The sequence below is a fragment of the Fonsecaea erecta genome, assembly GCF_001651985.1.
Source record: "Fonsecaea erecta strain CBS 125763 chromosome Unknown Scaff2, whole genome shotgun sequence".
NCBI lineage: Eukaryota > Fungi > Ascomycota > Eurotiomycetes > Chaetothyriales > Herpotrichiellaceae > Fonsecaea > Fonsecaea erecta.
Window position 1 is genome coordinate 3,025,727 of NW_017387245.1, and position 17,019 is coordinate 3,042,745.

A 17,019-nucleotide genomic window follows, 5' to 3' on the forward strand; every position below is an offset into this window, starting at 1 on the left:
TGTGGTGCACTGGTGACAGGGACTGTTTGTTGTGCCGTATCCCAGGGCTTGCTGGGCTAGCAGCAAAACCCAGTTGCACACCAAAGCCAATCTCCCTGCTATTATATGCTTCGACGCCCACTTCGACATCCCTCCCTGTTTGCTTTTCTGTTGGTTTGAATACTCCCTCTTGTTTGACATACATACCGTCGCTCGCTACAGTCATTCGCTTGATCTATCTTACGCCTTTTACCAGTCGCCCCCTATTCTCGAGCCTTTCGACGTCTCTTTCGTGGACGTCTTATCAGTAACCCCGCAAGGAAAGATATTCTCAAACAGTCAAGATGAGATCCGGTGCTGCTCTGGTCCTGCTGGCCGGTCTGGCCGCCGCATACCCAGGAGAAGTCCTGCGCAAGCGTGCCCTGGCACCGCGTGAAGGCTGTCCCGCCGAACTCACCGCCGGCCAGTTCGAATTCCCCCACTACATCACGCAGATCTCCAAGTCTCAGCCCGACAAGGCTTTCGGGCCCCAGCTCAACGGCGTCTTCACCCCCAACGACATCTCGTCCATCTTCAGCTTTGATGTCCCCGCCTCCCGCGCCGACGCCAACTGCACACTCGAGTTCATCTTCCCACTCAAGTCGCAGCTGAAGACGTCTAACTTCGACTACGAAGGCGGTGGCTCGTTCTTCTTCACGGGATACAACCCAGGCAGCTGCCCGGGCCCCGAGACGACGTACAACAACCAGCCCGCTCCGGGTCCTTTCCCTCCGTTCCCGCCCATCCATATGGAGCCCGGAAATGCTTACACCATTGATGTCGGCCCTTGCTTCGTGGGCGCGGGAACGTGCGTTGCCGGTATGACCTCGACGAACGACACCAACTTCTGGTTCTTCCAGGACCAGGACGAGTGCCCAATCGGCATCTACACGGCCTACTCGTACGGCCTGCCGCCAATGGCCATCCCGCCCGTATAAACGGGTACTCGACCAATGAGTGAGTGGGGAAGGGGAGAGGATGAGTCTTGATGCCAAATCAGTGCCACACAGATCTTCATCTGACAGCACCATGGGAAATTCTCCGCTGCAGTGGAGGGTGGTACAGGTACTATTCGAAATGGCTATGTGCCGGGGTAGGCAGAAATGAACCAAAGGGAGCTATGCTTTTTGTTTGCAAGTGGTTACAGGAAAGGAGAGATGGAAATCGATCGCTGGCGACTCTTGTTACGACAACTAACCAATCTACCGTTGCCACGCGGTCCTGCCTTGTGGTACACGAACATGCACGAAGCAAAGCAAATCAGATCAACGGGAAGGTCCCATCACACACACGCACACACGCGCAATAGCATTATCGTAATAAATCCCTTGCGGACGCGAGGATATTGACCCCAAAAAAAAACAAGAATATCCGTCATACATTTCTGTGTTGTTTTGCTCTGCTTGAGTCTCATTCCATTCTGCTTTCCACAGCCAGGGTTTCTGGTCCTTTCATTCTATGTACATACTTACCCAGGCTCGTCGAGCCTATTTTTTCGTGTTGCCTGCTTCGTTGCATACGCATTTGGTTATTGGAGGGGGGTTATACCCAGATTGTGAAGCAGGGCTAGTTCTTACGAGCGCCCCGCCCTCCCACTGCTAGAAGTTTGGCTACTTTTTAATAGACCTTGATATTGATCTCGAAGTCATGTGCAGTACAAGTAAAATTGATAGAGTTGCTTCCAGGTGATAGGTGTGTTCAATTCCCTTGGGCGTGTGCTGTTTGAAGGGTGGTCTTTCCATCCAGCCCAAAGCATCTATTCCCAGCCTCCGGAGTGGTGACGGCTCTAATTGATTTATTTCTTGGTGGTGCTCTGTCCTGTTGCTACGATGGCAGCATATATCCCATTTTAGGTAAGACGATGTCAAGATCCCACTCGTGCATTGGCAGTGATCGACGCTCATGCAAGGGCTGTGGCTAAACGAAGCAAAGCCTGAGAGATTTGGAGGGTGGGAATTGCAGGCCTACTGAACATGGAACTTGCAAGCCTCACCAACCTCACTTAGCCACAGAGATCTGCCCTTCCGCCCGAGTCCTTGGTGTACATCACGTAGCACAGGCAAAGGTAGGGAGCATGATGTAACTTGGCACTATGATCTGGAGACGGTCAGGAGCGGTGAACGGTGGGAGCAGCAGCTGAGTTTCCACGGCGACAAGTCTCGCAGCACATGGAATTGTTGTTGGGTGGTGTGAGTACCGAGTACGGGGTACCTCGTAGTGTGAGCCTGAGTGTGAGTGACTTCTGCCAGCAGCCAAACATGTAGGTACAGTAGGCACGGATGGGGTTGGGCCGGAGCAAATAGGGATGGAGCATGTGCCTCTCTAGCCCGAACAGTCAGTGCGGCAATATCATCATTAGGGAGCAGCCGGCCTTTTCTCGCCCGGAACTGTGTCGCTGCCGCTCGGAGGATTCTTTGTCACGGGGGCACTGGCTCTAGGCATACCTACCGAGCTACCTAGGCACCTAGGGCACCGATAATGCAGGCTCACTAGGCACAGGCCACTCAACCCGGCCACGCGCCCACCTCGTGGTGTGACTGTCACGTTCCCTTCATAATTCCGTTGCCTCGCCCGACATTATCCTGTGTACGCGACCCACGTTATGTATGTATGATTACACTCGGCGCACATCACCCAACCTACCCCATTATTCTTTGCTGATCCTCAATGGATGGATCTACCAACGTGTCGTCTGCGATCATGGCGACTGGCGACTGGGCGTTGGATCTCTCATATCTTCCAGGGTCATGTTGGTGCGCTCGGGTTTCGCCGTGGCCGCGCCTGGACGAGGCTTTACCAATGCGCATTATCAGGTAATACCTTTCTGAGGGTTTGTGGCTGGCATCACTTTCAGCCAGAGGTAATATAAGAGAGCTCGTCACCCCTTTGGCCCTGTTTGTTTACTATTCACCGTACCACAGACACAAGCACTTCAGAAGAACACATCCAACAATACTTCTTATTACCTGTCAAAGGCAATCTATCTATCTAATAGATCTACCTACCTTGACACAGCAAAGCTCAACAACCAACCTACAATCATACTATTTATGACATCATCACCACAGCACAGCAACCCATCTGCGACACCAACAATGACGACCATGCACGGCTACGGCAACAGCTGGTTCACCAACCTGAACAATCTGGGGACCGAGTACATGCAGCAACACGCGCCGAAAGAAGACGCAGCCGCGCCCATGCACAACTACGGTGACTCATGGTTCGAGAACCTGAACAACCAGAGGGTGCAGTACGAATCCGCGCACCAACCCCACAACTACGGCGACGCGTGGTTCGAGAACCTCAACACCCAGAGAATGCAGTTCGAGCAGTTCCACACACCACAACAGCAACCACACAACTACGGCGCCATGTGGTTCGACGGCTACCAGCAGATGTGGGAACAGTGGCAGAACTCGAAGAAGGCCGGGCAGGCCTGAATCGAGGACGGACCGACGGATGAAGATCGGATCTGATGGGATCTGAACCCAACTGAACTGGTCTAGTCGAATCATGTCATGTCATGTCAACCGAAATTTGGGTATTCAAAGGCGCACCACCACCATTAATGCTCTTCACCCGATGCGTTAACAAGCGAGCGAACCCGCAGGTCGCGCGGATTGCGTAATTTGATCGCATGCATTGGGCAGTACTAATCCTTTCGAGGAGCCCGGATACTGGAAAGGGGAAAGGGCGTCAGGGTCAGGGTCAGGGTCAGGGTGTTATGCACACATGGGGCACTATGTTGCTTACATGTACTACGATCCGACGACTTCATCGGTATCATTATGAGGCGTTGGAGAGTCTGCTTTTTGGGAGCAAAGGGGGTTTCGACACAACATCGACAAATCGGCAATACATGATATGATACACTGATACAAATGCTCAATGCACAATACAGAATACACAGAAGACATGCAGTAATACAGAAGATGCAAGAATACAAGACGCAACTTCCAAGCTAGCTCATCCAAGATACGTGCCGAGATTATGAGATCCCCGAGATCCGAAATTCAAGATTCGTGCAATACCCTTGATCCAAGATCCAAGATTGAGCTCAGCCTTGGTGTTAGTAGTGGGCAATATATACAGATGTATTACGTAGATGGCTGGATCATCAGCGACGAGATGGATGGTTGGATGGATGGATGGTACGAATGATAATCATTAAATGAAATCAATTGACCTCACGGTATTCATATGAATCATACGTTCCGTCGCGGTTGGTTCCATCCATCTGATGTTTTTGATACGGCCGAGTGAGTACACTGGGGAAGGGAAAGAAAGATAACTTCAAGTAATCTTCACCGTGTGTGTCTTTTATCTCCCTATCTGTTCCTCCTCCTCCCTCTCTCCCATTCTTTCTTCAGCCGGCCAGGCAATGGTAATGGTGATTGGTACCCCTGTGTATGTATTATATTACATCTCACTGAGTGAGAAGAAAGTGCAGAAGTGCGTGGAGAAGGAATGCGTACGCACAGAACGTACGTACTCGGGAAACGACGAGGTTGAGCAATCACCGCCCCCCCCCCCCCCAACCCCCAAACAATGTACTCGGTATATATCATCACATCACCATCACCATCACTACCATCAAATAGGAGCATAAGAACATACGATACACATTTGGAAAGACAATTGATAGAGTTACGTTATGACTTTTATCCGCCCCCCCCCCCTCCCGCCCCCCACCCCCGGAACGTCAAATGGGTTGTTAATTCGTATCGTATCCTTCGTGTGTGTGTCTCTCTCTCTCTCTGTCCTGAGTAAGTCAAGTTAAGTACCTGAGTAGAGCACTTGAAATCCAGTCCTGCTTCTACCGGGCGTGCTTGTTCTTGTTCGGGCCATTAAAACATACTAAAATCCCCAACCCGAAGCCAACCCCCCAACCCCCCAAGGGAATGAGGAAGAACCACCACGCCAAAAACACCGGAGACAATGCATCGGACAATGACATGAATTGTTGTATCGTATTCGCGAATAAGCCCTGATCATCGACCGTCTGTCCCGTTCCACCAACGCCACCACTACCACCACCACCTGCTTGCTGCATCTCATCGCGGCCGCCTCCCTTCTTCTTCAACTGTCGAAGAACAAGGCGGCAGTGAGCATCTCCTCCAACGCCGTTTTACGCGGTTTGCGATGCCGCTGCCAGTCGTCGCTGTCCTGGCCGAGGTGGAGGTCCTGCGTGCGCACTCTCTTCCGCCCGAGATCCCCCGACGACGACCGCGTGTGGTTGGCCGTCGTCGTTGCTGGGAGGGGGCTTCTCGGCCCGTCCTCCTGGCCGCCACCGCCAGAAATCACACTGCCGGATTCGGAGGTCTGTACTGAGCTTGTCCCACTGCTCGACGCGTAGCCGTGGTCCGATGCCAGTTCTGACGAAGCATTGGGGTCGGGCATCGTGCGATGTGAAGGCGTGATCGGCGTCATGGGTGTTTCACCGTGCACTTCGGGGAAATGGGTCGACGTCTGGTCGGATAGATGGTGCTTGTTCTCCTTCTGGAGGCGAAGCTGCTCGCGGATGCGGCGCATGGCGTTCATGTGCTTGCGGAACCCGGTTTCAATGCCGTCGAGGTTCAACGTCTCGCCAGGGTGCCCGGGGTCGTGGTGATGCTCCGCCCTCTGGTGGGTCGGCCAGAGGGTGGGGTATTCGTCCTGCGTTCTGGGTCGGGCGGAATTCATACGTAGCGAAGGCGTGCTGTTTTCGTGCAGGTTGTCGTTGACGAAGGCGGCCGTCCCGACCGTCATGGTCGCCCGATTGGGGTCGTGGGCCACCGTGGCCGACCTGGATTGGTCCCACTTCTGGAGGACGTTCCTTGTGACTTCAGACAGGACTCTGTATTCCTCCGTTTCGTTGGTGGCTCGCGCCCGAGCGAGTTCGGCATGCGTCAGACTGGACAGAAACACATTGAGACTCTCGACCAGCATGGACAGTTTCCTCCGGAAATCCTGGACGGTGAGGCCCTCGTAGTTCATGTCTGTGTGGACAAGCCATTGCTTCACCGCGGCACGATCCCGAGTCGACGTTGACAGGTACAGCTTGACCAGGTTATAGAGTGGTCGTAAGGCACCGTTCAACGAGGTGAGAATTTTGGAGAAGGTCAAGGCCCAGCGTTTGTGGTCGGGCTGACGATCTATGAGTAATGAAGTGCTCCCGACGCTGTGCAGGGAGTCGAGGCTGATGGCAATGGTCCAGACTTCGAAGCGGAGGTTTTCAAAGTCTTCGGAGGCCTTCTGCATGCCATAAAATGTGTGCCAGGCGAGTTTGCAGGCTTCTGCCAAGGAGGCAGGAGACGGGCTCCCACCGCTGAAACCGAGAGTGCGCGACATGGTGGACATTGGCAGTTTATTTTCGTGTGATGGGAAAGAAATCAATCTGATGGATCTTGGTTGCTTTTGAGCAGGTCATTCAATAAAGCCCGATTGACAGTAAAGGGCTAAGAGCGATGCGCACCATGGCCGGGCCTTTTGGCCTCGCATAATAAGCCTCGCCATGTTGGTGGTCTTAGCCACTGCGTGACTGGACACCTGCTCGCCCATCCCCGCAATGGGGATGGGACGTGCTGGTGAGTGAAATCAGGGAGCCCATTTGGCTGCTGGGGAGGAGTAGTGTGAAAATGTCTCGAGGCGTTGTGCCACATGTGGCCTGACAATGCGCCAAATTACGCTCACCACCCGCCGGACTGGCGAGTGAGATGGCGGCGGATCAGATTTCCGTCGATCAATCAATACCGGACGGTGTCTAAAAAGCGGGTGGGATCGATCCTAGTGACGGCTGCTGGCATATTTTGGCCGTCGTGTTGATGTCAAAGAGCAGAGAGCAATGAGGCCTAGACACCAATGTCAGGACATATTATATGGAGCCATGTTGGCCTTGAATCTTCGACCACCACAATTTGTGTCCACCCTTCTCTCGGTCGCGGAGAGAGTGAGGAAGAGAGAGGGGAACAACTTGACAGAGCCCAGGTGAAGCGGGCTGACGAGTACCCCTCTGCCCCCTTCTGAAGAATCTGGAACAACTAGAAGCACGCAAGGACAGGGGCTAAGGAGACCCTTCCGGCATGCTGACACCGAGATGGGCAGCAACCTGAGGCTAGTTGAGACTGGTGAAGCTTGAAACGGCTTACCTGGAGACTCCCTAGAAGAAGTTTATCGTGAATCTGGGCCCAACTTCGGTGCACCGATCAGCCTTACCGAACGGGGGAGGAGTGTCTAATACATAATAGACAGCGGATGATCTCGACAGGTGCGAGACCTTTGCCCAGAATCTTTGTCGTTTGTTATTATGGTACTTACCGTCAGGGCCGCTTCGTGCTTGAAGAGCTGAGAGAGTGATGGACCAGCAGATTCTCCCGTCTACCGGGTATGCCCTTGTGCTCGAACCGTCCAGCCAGAGAGTCTCTGAGTGGAAGTGAGACGCCTCGTAGATAGCGACATGGCTTGAGTGTGGCTTCGTCATCATGGCAATTTGCAGTCGATCCCATGGGCTGGGCTCGACGATCTGCACAATGGAAAGAAACAATCCCAAGTCCAGACTTTGCAACTCTGGAGACCTGGAGATTGGAGACTGGAGATGTCCGAGGAGCCTCGACCCCCACGACGCCTGACGTTGCTTGTGAGGTGGCCTGTCCATTCTTTGGCACTGACTGTTGTTATTCTCCGAACTGCCCGTCACCGAGCGAGGCTAGTCCCATTCAATGGTATTATTATGTGCTGCCTAGGCTGGTGGCTTCTTGTCACACCACTGACCCGTCACGCCACGACCTCCTCTCCTCTCCTCTCCTCTCCTGCGCTATTGCTACCTCACTAGCTGTACCTTGCAGCCCAGCAGCCAAGTACCCAGTAGGCTGACACCTTGTCATCCAACTCAACTGCCCGGCTCCGAACTTGCCTAGCTTGCTAGTATATACCGAAAATGCCAGCACAACCACGACTCTGTGCTCGGTGCGACATGGTTGTGCCGACCGTTGTGTGCAGTCCGGAGATATTTCGAATCATCCGATTGGTATCCCCCGACCTGTACCGTGGGATGACGGTGGCTTATAGCAAAACAAGATCATATCATACGAATGTTGTTGTTGCAGCTTCAGGGAGAAAGAGAAATGGACTTAATAAGTGAGACCTCTACCGTCCTTTTGGGGATTTGTTCTGCTCTCCTCTACTCTCGCAACAGCAACAACAACAAACATCCATCAGTGAGCGATTGCGAGCAGACTGTGTCCTTGCATTTGTATCTGCATTCTACCAGCGTTCCGCCTTGTCCTCCATAGACCATACAGTAGCCACAGGCTCTCAGAAGAACATCCACAATGGACTACTCCAAGAGCCGTTATGCCTTCAACCAACATACCTCATCTTCCTCTATCTCTCAAACGCGCCAACTTGCATATCAAATAGGGACCATGTCCCGGTCCAAAATCCAGAAGGAAGCGGCCAAGACGGTCCCGCACCTTCATAGACTCGTCTGCCACGCTGCCGTCTTTGACAGCGCGGCCAGGTTCATCGTCGAGCACATGCACCACTACAGCCCCCAACTCGACCCCTCGTCTCCACTAGCGACTATTGAAGAGATAGAAGACGTGGATGACGATTTCGCCTTGGATGACATCGTCGATATTGTCCCTGAAGATGAAGACGATTCCGAGCCAGCACACGTCGAGTCCTTGCACACCGCCCAAGTCGCTTCGTTCAACGGCTATGCTCAGCTCAAATCTCCACGACTGTGTGGTGTCGTGGTGACGACGACGGTAGCGGGCACACGAGATGGCAGCCACTGGGAGGATGTGGAGAGCGACTCCAGCAGTAGCACCGAATCGGACGACGACGACGACGACTACGAGACCAATTTTGACTTCCGTTACGACTACGACGTCGGCACGGAGTCAGGCTACCCCTACTACCGCCAGTACGAGCGACAGTCGGACTGGAAGTATGCGCACAGCTGCTCGAAACAGTTCACCGCCTCAGCGGCACCCACGTACAGCAATCACAGCAACGACGATCAGCTGCTCTGGTCGCAGCAACCGCACGTCTGGTCTCCCCAGCAAGAGGCTCATTTATTTGTCGAAGCCTTCAGCTGAACCAATTCAACTTTACGACATGCTTTCTCTTTTTCTTTGATTAATGTCGCAAAGCTCCCGGTCCTTGTGTTGGGTCGTCCCACGATCGGTTGAGCCGTAAGCCCTTGATGTTTCGAAGTTATGATACAGGGCTTTTGTATATATGTACGATACGCAGAGTTGACGCGAAAGAAGACAAATGAAATAAAAATCAGAAAATTATTCAAATATTCCTGGTCCTTGACGCACTTGCTGGCTTGTTAGACGCTTGTGTGTGAGCTCGCTGTTACATACAAGCCCCCGAGGCTAGCACTCAAAAGGGGAGGATGACCGGAGGGCACCCTCTAGTTTAAACAAGACTCGTCGTCCGGATGTTGTATACAAATGTAATAGTATTACAATATTAAAATATGACTCCCCTCGGCAGCCACAGTGTGAGACAATGCACATTTCCTCGCCATCATTTGCATTTGTTTGTATCACAGCCAATATCACCGTCTGCCACCCATGAGCAACCCGCCGTTCCTGTACAGAGCCACTCTTAACCAAGACGCCAGGCCTCCCATACTATTGTTACACCATTGGTGCGGTGCTCTCGGCCATCGAGGTCCGCTGTGGTGAAGGGTTGTTCGTGTTGTGTTTGCAGCACGTACAGTGTGCCTGTCTTCCCCGCTTGTCGAATTTGTTCACCACTGGAGGGATCCTCCAGCTCATAGCATACTCAAGTTCGATGAGGCGCAGACAGAATGCGATCACCGCTGATCCCAAGAAGGACACCCTACATCGATCAAGTTAGCAACAAGAGGGCTGTGTGAGAAAAAAGGGTGTTTTGGTGCTCACAGATTGACAATCATGAATGCAAACATGGCCTTGACCAGCTCACAGTCGGTTTGGAAGTGCGCCTTCGATAGCTGCCCGTCGAAGTACTTGGTTTTGAAGGCGCGGCACGAGTCCGTGGCGTCGCCGTCCCACAGACCGATCAGGGTGGCCCAGGCAGCCACAAAGAGGATATCAAAGACCAACGACACCGAGAAGAACAAGGCCCCGCCGAAGAACATAGGCAGGATGGTGATGCCCGAGTAGACGGTGCAGATGCAGGCGATGACCACTGTCGCCGTCGCTTTCCGCGGCACGTCTGCATCTGCGTCGGATAGGCTGCTCATGACGGCCGCGACGAAGCCGATGATGATGACGGACCAGACGCCCTCCAGGACACGCAGCCCAATCTCGGCAATCCGAAGGAACGTCTCGTCAAGCGCCGTGGCCAGGTCGAGTTCCCTCGTTCTGAACTTCATTGTTGGGGTTTGTGACGAATTGTGCTAAATTGTTGTATGTATATCAAATTGGATTCGAGTTCGTTGACAATAGCTAGCCTCACCTTCCTTACCCTTGTACCGACGACTTTATATCGGACATGAAATGCTCCTCGGTTGCTTCGTCATCTAGCCCTCATCCAAGACACGTGCAGTCGCCGGCGATGTCCGTACATTTTGTTCTCGTGGTGTTGGTGGTATCGTCCACAAGTACGAGAATGGCGTGAGGAGCAAATCAGGTGAGTGCCTCTGTGTCGGCGTACCAAGCGAAATGCACGTCAATGCAATCAGGGAAAGTCAAGAGCATCATGTAAGCACAATTGAGTCATGCCGAGTGCATTGAGCATTGTGCACTGGAATCACTGACACATGGAAATCGGGGCACCTCTTAATACCGCAATGGGACTTCGTCCTGAATGCTTGTGAGATCTCCCTCGTCTGGCGGATCGAGATGTCCGAGTTAACTGCGCCTCCGAAGTTAAATGGCGGAGCAAGCCTCGTCGGGAGGAAGACTTTTCCTTCTGGCTGGGTCAACGTCGCATTGGAAATCTATTTCCTGCTCTGAGGCTAAGTATCGCTCTGCAAGGCGAGCTCCATGCATGTCACCCATTGCGTACACCAGCCTTGTCCCTCAACTAGAGATCCGGAGCTTGACACACTGAGCAAGTATCCGCTGGACCGAATGGCAGTGACCCCCGACGGGATGCGGATGGTGGTCAAGGTACGTACCTATGTATGGTACTTTCATTTCGGCCTCCAAAGCATAAAGACAAATGTTTGAAAAAAGTTCCCTCTTGAGGAAATTCCATGTATCTACAGCTACAACAATTCTTCGTATATTGCGAACCGTGAACGAGTAGCTAATGTGCCTCAAGAAGTAGATATCTTGGCGAGAGTCCACCAGGCTCTCTAGCCTTTAGGGGCCATAGGCGTTCCGATTGGGCGTGGTAGGTGCCCAACCACCTAAACCCTCGGGATCCTGAGCCCCGAGAAAGCCCGTCACAGGGCCCAAGCAGCCCAAGCAGCCCAAGCAGCCGAAACATGCGTCCCCAGAGAAGGGGCATTTCCGTGCCTTCGGGGGCTCAAGGAGGAAACCCGGAGCGAAACTGCCTGCGTTTCCCAAACGACCCGCAAAACAGCTTTTTCTCCTCGTTCTCGCCAATGACAACCATTCGCAACCCTCGGGGACAACCGTATTGAGCTTCCCGTTGACGCTGAGGCCATGTCGATGGTGGTCTGACAGTTGTTTCCGCCTGCCGGGTCCTTCATTTTCTATGGAGAAGTCAGCTGGCGTGTTGGCTTAGTAGCTGGGCCAAGCAGATTGCGCCAGAACCGCGTGGCTACTGCCGACTGCCTCTGCCTCATGGTCGCAACCGACGCCGTATACAACGTTCTAATAAGCAAGGCCTCTTCCACCATGAAACGACAATTGTGCCACCGTGTGTGCAAATCAACCCACTCTTCAAGAACATCTTTCACCTCATAACACAGTCAATCCACCGGTACTCGAGGCTTCAGCCTACCATGTCCTACACACAAACCTATCCCCAAAACCAAAGACCTTCATACACGGATCAAGTACGTTGGTTCTATATCTCTCATTTGCCACATTCGCTAACAGGCACAGCAACCAAGCTGGAACGGTGTTGAATTCGCCACATCCAACCCCTTTGGGAGCTATCCTCAGTTTCCCAAAGACCAGCCCTTCTATGATCTGAACACTGTACCGTCGAACGAGCAGAATGCTCCGTCGCCAGTCTATTCGCAATATCTAAACTTCGACGCTGCTGGGCAGGACTCGGGCCTGACAGCAACAAGCGATGGTGTCTCCTCCCAGACCTTCTTCAATACCTCACCTATCTCGACAGACAACTCTCAACAGTTTGCCGACTTCCCAATCAAGACCGAGCCCGGCTTCGAACAGAACGATCCGTCCTTTTCGTGTGGCCTGAACCTAATCCAGGATGAGAATGTCTCTCCACGGAGCTGCGGACAAGTACCTGCATGCCTGCAACTTCTCGACAACCCTGAAATGGAAGACTTCAACCTGTTAGGGCCCGTCCTCCCCCCGAACAAACTCCCCAACCCAGACGGAGTCAGGAGAATACCATCGCGCGTCAGCTCGGGTAGTGGCAAGCAATTGAGAAGGACGAGTGACGACGGCATCCCCAGACCCCGAGGCAGACGGGCACGCAAGGGCTCTTTGAGTGACGAGGAAGCCGCCCAGGCCCGCGCCAAACAAGCCCACTCGATCGTCGAACGAAGATACCGTGACAACCTCAATGGCAAAATCATGCAGCTGCACCGAACACTAAACGCCATTGGATCACCGTCTCGCATGGCGGGTCTGTCAACCGACGAGCCTCCTAGTGCGCACGACCAGCGCACGAGGGTACGCAAGTCCGACGTTATGACAGACGCGGTCAACTACGTCCACCAGAGCGAAGTGTCGATGCGGCATATGACGGACGAGATCAAGCGGTTGAGCGACCGAGTGCGGACGCTAGAGAAACTCGTCAAGTGCGAAGATTGCGCCCTGCTCAAGCAAATGGTCCGACTGCAGCTCCAAGCACAGCAGAACCAGCAGGGACAACAGGCACAGATGTCGATGCAGCAGCAATAAACGCAGTTTGCCAAATCGACTCTGCCAGCTGCAGACCATAAGAGATTGTACATGCCAACAAAATTGATTTTGTTGTATCCATTCAACATCAACTATGGGACCACAGGACCACAGGCCCCCTCAAGTGATGGAATTCGCATCACAACTCGATCATGACCAGGGCCAGCCGCAAGGCTGGCCTTTGTACCTTTCCCAACGGCCAGAGAGTTGTGAACAATGTGATATACAACCTCTCCGGAAACTCGAGTCTGTGGCCGAAACGAACGACACCCTCTCACCAATTTGGTCATATGAAGTTCATGGGCACAACACATGGAAAATGGGGTTTCATTTGGTATATGCTTCACATCTGCCAGGACTTGGGAAGAGGAGATTCGAAAAGCTACACCGTTGCAAAGTAAGGCAAAGGACGGATGGAATATGGACAACCCAGGAGGGTGTGTCCCATGGTTATTGTTTATCACTACGATTTTTTGGCTTTTTTTGGATTGCGTGAAGGTAATTGCCATGATACCCCACTACACACAGAATGTGTGTGTATGTATGTTCGAAATGTTTCATGACCACCGTTGCTGATGCTTGCTGCTCTCTTTTCTTTCAGGGCTCGCTTTTTGGTTGAGGGATGTGGGTTGTGTGACTCGCCTTCAGTGGCTTGAGTCCTTGGGTTCTTGGAACGGAGTATGGCTGGAAGAACATGGTGTTTGAGAGGAATGCACAATTACTGATGCATCTTCATCTTGATTTTCATCTTCGTCTCTCAGAGTCAGATAAACAGGTAGTTGTATACATGTGCATGTTCTGACACACACAGGCCAGATGTTTTCTCTATGTATGCATTTCAACCTTGCCGATGCTGCCTGGTTCTCTATCGTTCGAGGATATTTATTGTTATTACTTTAGTTTATGAGACTAGTACCTATAGGCTAGATATTACCTCTATATATGCATTTCAACCTTATCCGATACTATCTAGTCCTCCATCGTTCGAGGATATTTATTATTATTACTTTAGTCTATGAGACTGGTACCCATAGGCTAGATATTTTCTCTATATATACATTTTAACCTTACCGATGCTGTCAGAGAGCCTTGGGGTGGGATCGTTAGACGAAGAGTCAGAGGGTTGAACACGTATCTTGATTCTTGTATAAAGCTGTCCTTGAGATATCGACTTCTCGTACTGTTGAGGGCCTCTCCAGCAGTGCGAGAATAGAGGTCCTATTTATCTCTTTCTGTGTATACCTTATGGGGGCCGACTTGGCATTGGGGGCCGTTGGCCCTATGGGGGCCATTCGCCCCATGAATAGAGGTCCTATTTATCTCTTTCTGTGTATACCTTATGGGGGCCGACTTGGCATTGGGGGCCGTTGGCCCTATGGGGGCCATTCGCCCCATGGGGGCCAAGCGCCTGATGGGGGCCATTCGCCTGGTGGGGGCCATTCGCCCCATAGGGTGTTGTCGGCCGGCTCGGCGCCTTCACTATCGAGTAGTAACATCGAGGCAGGAACGCCTCTAAAAGCGGCGGGACTGACGACCAAATTTGGCGGTAAATTTCCCTGCAACTTGTGTAAGACAGTTATGGGCTACTGGAGCCCAATTGTCACCGCTGTCGGCGGTTTCCGCAGCCCCCTGTTCGGGCTCACGATCTAGATAGGCTGCCCCCTTCCGCCTAATGCTTAACTGTGAGTTTTGATGTCGGGGTAACAACGGAGCACCTACGGAGCATGCAGAACACACCCATACCTACTCGTTTAATCCCGTATTATCAGCTGATGGTGGACAGACAACCTCCGTCCTCGATGGCGTGACAACACACAAGTGTCCACGGAACTGCAAACACGCGCGCACGCAACTGGGCCAACAATGTGAATTCCATTAGTGGGACGTCTCTCCGCGTTCTGCAGCCACCTGCATGGACAAGACGAGAAGAGTCCTTGAACATGTCTGCTCAAGATATAAACTGTGTGGTTCCGCGATGGGTGGCAAGCCTTACCCACATACTCGTACAGACAAGACAACAAACAACAGTCAATGCAACACAGATCACAACCACTATACAACAAAACAACCCGTCATCATCTATCTGCTCGATACCAGGTCTGACTGCCTCAAGTGACCCATCTCATCCTTCCAAGGATACAAAAGGAGATATCAAATCCACGCTTGAACGTTTACCCATCCACATATACAACGCCCACCTCCCACCTCTACTCCCACAAAACCAATCTTCATCACAACCTTCTCAGACAAATCTACTCGGTAATTCTACCAAAACTATGCCTCCCATGCGTATCCCCATCAACCGCCTGGCCACGACGCTGCGCACATTCTCGTCCGCCAGTCCAGCTACCCTGAGAACGGCAGCGACGCACCACCCTTCCCTCCACTTCAACTCCCAACAGCACATCCTCCCGCACCGGGCGTCACAGAGGATCCTCTCCAAGGCCTCGCAGACAGCCCGGACGGCGCAGACACACTGGTCGACGGTGCCCGAGGCCATCCGCGACGTCACCAGTTACCTCGCCCTGGGGGCGTTGACCTCCGAGGCCGCCTTCCTGGTGTATTGCTGGGTAAGCAATATCTCCTCCTACCGAACAGAGCCGCTTCCCTTTCGACCCGTGCCGTGGATCGAGAGGTGCGACTTTTGATGATGATAGAGAGCAAAAGCGGTGTTTGAGTGAGTGAGTGAGTCGAAATCAAATCAATCAGTACTTCATTCATTCATTCGATGCCTCCTGCTGCTCCCTCATTCAATCCATCCTTAACGGGGATGGAAGGGAAAAGCTCACTCGTCCTCAACCGCGCGGATTGGGGATTGAGGATATATCATCATCACCGTTACCGCCATCATTGTCGGACCCTCAAAAGACGCATATGCTGACATGTCTGTGTCGGCAGGACCAAAGCGCAGATCTGACGGATTTCCTGGCTGTCTAACAGCTTTACGTGCGATCACGACGGCGAATGTTTGTTTTGTTTTATGGGTTGAATACCGGCGTTGAAGGGGATATGCCTGTTCTACGATGACGAATCAGGTGTCATTGGTTTTATCGGTTTCATTTTCTATCGTCTCAGCCCAAGGTTCTTACTATTCAGAGTGGCTAGGGTTGGATGGACACCCGAAGATGGACCATGCACACAGTCGGCGAGAGTCTGAGCTCTGTCCGTCCCAAGATCCGACGTTGAGAGACTCTTGCTGCAAGGGTTGTCGGCCTCCTGAGCGAGTCGAGGAAAATCCCGCCTCGCTCACTGCCTCGTTAAAAAGGGGGGCGCGTGTCCATACATACATACAGACAGACAAGGACATCCACAATAACGAGTACTGTATCCACATTGTGCCCGAGAGTCCCAAAGCCATTCTAGGGAGCTAGGCACTTAGGTAGCGCTTTGGTAAGAGGGATCCTAGAATAGGAATCCCGAGAAATGTGACAGAAAAAATAATCCCTCTCTCTCTCTCTCTCTCTCTCTCTCTCTTCTCTTCCCCCCGAGAATTATCTTCTCAAGAAAGTCACGAGGGCACGGGATTCACTTTGCATACCTCGAATATTATGGGGGGAATCATTCCACTTTTGCGGCCTTTCGCGGCGTTCATTTCCTTGCGCCTTACTGTCCAAGTCGATCGCCGAAAGCCGTGCCATGGGTTTGTCTCTTTGGGCTTCTGGGCGTCTGTCGAGGCCCTGCTCCAACGACGATACTACAAGAGAAGCAGCCCGAGCCTGTCCCCTGCCAGGGTCTGCATGACTGAGTTCCTTGCTCGCTTGCTTGGCTGGTCTTGAGCGAGGGACCGTAGGCGAGAAAGCCCCAACCCCCGAGGGTTACCAGGGAAGTAAGTAAGGGCATATCCGGGGAATCAACCTGTGGTGTCCCATTCACCATCGTGTGACTTGAATCCTCGACTAGACTGTAGTACAGTAGACGACAAGTATTCTCACTGGGACTCTTTGCCCACGAAATAGGAGCCAAGCGGGGCGGACGACTGCCCACATGCCTCGGTCACCAGGCT

At 52.6% G+C, this 17,019-nt stretch overlaps 7 protein-coding genes across 7 annotated transcripts; 5 read left to right on the forward strand and 2 right to left on the reverse strand.

Moving 5' to 3' along the window:
• Nucleotides 1-323: 323 nt before the first annotated feature.
• Nucleotides 324-956, forward strand: AYL99_02852 (hypothetical protein; the record flags this gene model as incomplete). The annotated part of the gene is made up of 1 exon (XM_018834368.1): nt 324-956. The coding sequence occupies one exon, from the start codon at nt 324-326 to the stop codon at nt 954-956; it is 633 nt and encodes a 210-aa protein (XP_018696992.1).
• Nucleotides 957-3,113: 2,157 nt separating this feature from the next.
• Nucleotides 3,114-3,461, forward strand: AYL99_02853 (hypothetical protein; the record flags this gene model as incomplete). Its single annotated transcript, XM_018834369.1, has 1 exon — nt 3,114-3,461. The coding sequence occupies one exon, from the start codon at nt 3,114-3,116 to the stop codon at nt 3,459-3,461; it is 348 nt and encodes a 115-aa protein (XP_018696993.1).
• A 1,639-nt stretch (nt 3,462-5,100) lies between these two features.
• AYL99_02854 (hypothetical protein) lies at nt 5,101-6,351 on the reverse strand (the record flags this gene model as incomplete). Its single annotated transcript, XM_018834370.1, has 1 exon — nt 5,101-6,351. One exon carries the CDS (start codon nt 6,349-6,351, stop codon nt 5,101-5,103), a length of 1,251 nt encoding a protein of 416 aa, XP_018696994.1.
• Nucleotides 6,352-8,330: 1,979 nt separating this feature from the next.
• On the forward strand, nt 8,331-9,101 carry AYL99_02855 (hypothetical protein; the record flags this gene model as incomplete). The annotated part of the gene is made up of 1 exon (XM_018834371.1): nt 8,331-9,101. One exon carries the CDS (start codon nt 8,331-8,333, stop codon nt 9,099-9,101), a length of 771 nt encoding a protein of 256 aa, XP_018696995.1.
• Nucleotides 9,102-9,653: 552 nt separating this feature from the next.
• Nucleotides 9,654-10,375, reverse strand: AYL99_02856 (hypothetical protein; the record flags this gene model as incomplete). Its single annotated transcript, XM_018834372.1, has 2 exons — nt 9,654-9,858; nt 9,921-10,375. 2 exons carry the CDS (start codon nt 10,373-10,375, stop codon nt 9,654-9,656), a joined length of 660 nt encoding a protein of 219 aa, XP_018696996.1.
• A 1,542-nt stretch (nt 10,376-11,917) lies between these two features.
• On the forward strand, nt 11,918-13,016 carry AYL99_02857 (hypothetical protein; the record flags this gene model as incomplete). Its single annotated transcript, XM_018834373.1, has 2 exons — nt 11,918-11,971; nt 12,021-13,016. The coding sequence occupies 2 exons, from the start codon at nt 11,918-11,920 to the stop codon at nt 13,014-13,016; spliced, it is 1,050 nt and encodes a 349-aa protein (XP_018696997.1).
• A 2,276-nt stretch (nt 13,017-15,292) lies between these two features.
• Nucleotides 15,293-15,953, forward strand: AYL99_02858 (hypothetical protein; the record flags this gene model as incomplete). Its single annotated transcript, XM_018834374.1, has 2 exons — nt 15,293-15,586; nt 15,915-15,953. The coding sequence occupies 2 exons, from the start codon at nt 15,293-15,295 to the stop codon at nt 15,951-15,953; spliced, it is 333 nt and encodes a 110-aa protein (XP_018696998.1).
• Between the last annotated feature and the right edge of the window lie 1,066 nt (nt 15,954-17,019).